The 966-nt window shown below is 62.3% G+C and overlaps 1 protein-coding gene across 1 annotated transcript; it reads left to right on the top strand.

Annotated features, from left to right (window-relative positions):
- Window positions 1-24: 24 nt before the first annotated feature.
- On the top strand, window positions 25-953 carry Pmar_PMAR002415 (RESA-H3 antigen, putative; the record flags this gene model as incomplete). The annotated part of the gene is made up of 1 exon (XM_002788771.1): window positions 25-953. A coding segment is annotated over one exon (929 nt), but the record flags the coding sequence as incomplete, so codon positions are not given.
- Between the last annotated feature and the right edge of the window lie 13 nt (window positions 954-966).

Below are 966 nucleotides of genomic sequence, written 5' to 3'. Positions count from 1 at the left end.
AGGCTCCGGTCGAGATCACTGAAGCACCGGTCGAGACCACTGAGGTTCCGGTCCAGCCCACTGAGGCTCCTGTCGAGACAACTGAAGCTCCGGTCGAGGTTACTGAGGCTTTGGTCGAGACCACCGAGGGACCAGTTGAGACCACTGCGGCTCTGGTCGAGACCACTGAAGCTCCTGTAGCAACCACTGAAGCTCCTGTAGCAACCACTGAAGCTCCTGTAGCAATCACTGATGCACCGGTTGAGACCACTGAAGCTCCGGTTGAGACCACTGAGGCGCCGGTCGAGACAACTGAAGCTCCGGTCGAGGTTACTGAGGCTTTGGTCGAGACCACCGAGGGACCAGTTGAGACCACTGCGGCTCCGGTCGAAACCAACGAAGCACCGGTCGAGACCACTGAAGCTCCGGTCGAGGTCACTGAGGCTCCGGTCGAGACCAACGAAGCACCGGTCGAGACCACTGAAGCTCCGGTCGAGGTCACTGAAGCTTCGGCGGAGACCACTGCCGCTCCGGTCGAGACCACTGCGGCTCCGGTCGAGACCACTGCGGCTCCTGTAGACACCACTGACGCACCGGTCGAGACCACTGCCGCTCCGGTCGAGACCACTGAGGTTCCGGTCCAGACCACTGAGGCTCCGATCGAGACAACTGAAGCTCCGGCCGAGGTTACTGAGGCTTTGGTCGAGACCACCGAGGGACCAGTTGAGACCACTGCGGCTCCGGTCGAGACCACTGAGGCTCCGGTCGAGACCACTGAGGCTCCGGTCGAGACCACTGAGGCTCCGGTCGATACCAATGAAGCACCGGTCGAGACCACTGAAGCTCCGGTCGAGGTCACTGAAGCTTCGGCGGAGACCACTGACGCACCGGTCGAGACCACTGAGGCTCTGGTCGAGGCCACTGAGGCTCCGGTCGAGACCACTGACGCACCGGTCGAGACCACTGACGCACCGGTCGAGACCACTG

This window comes from Perkinsus marinus (genome assembly GCF_000006405.1).
Source record: "Perkinsus marinus ATCC 50983 genomic scaffold scf_1104296927654, whole genome shotgun sequence".
NCBI classification, from domain to species: domain Eukaryota; phylum Perkinsozoa; order Perkinsida; family Perkinsidae; genus Perkinsus; species Perkinsus marinus.
Note: the sequence above shows the minus strand (reverse complement) of the source record. Positions and strands in the feature narration are given on the sequence as shown.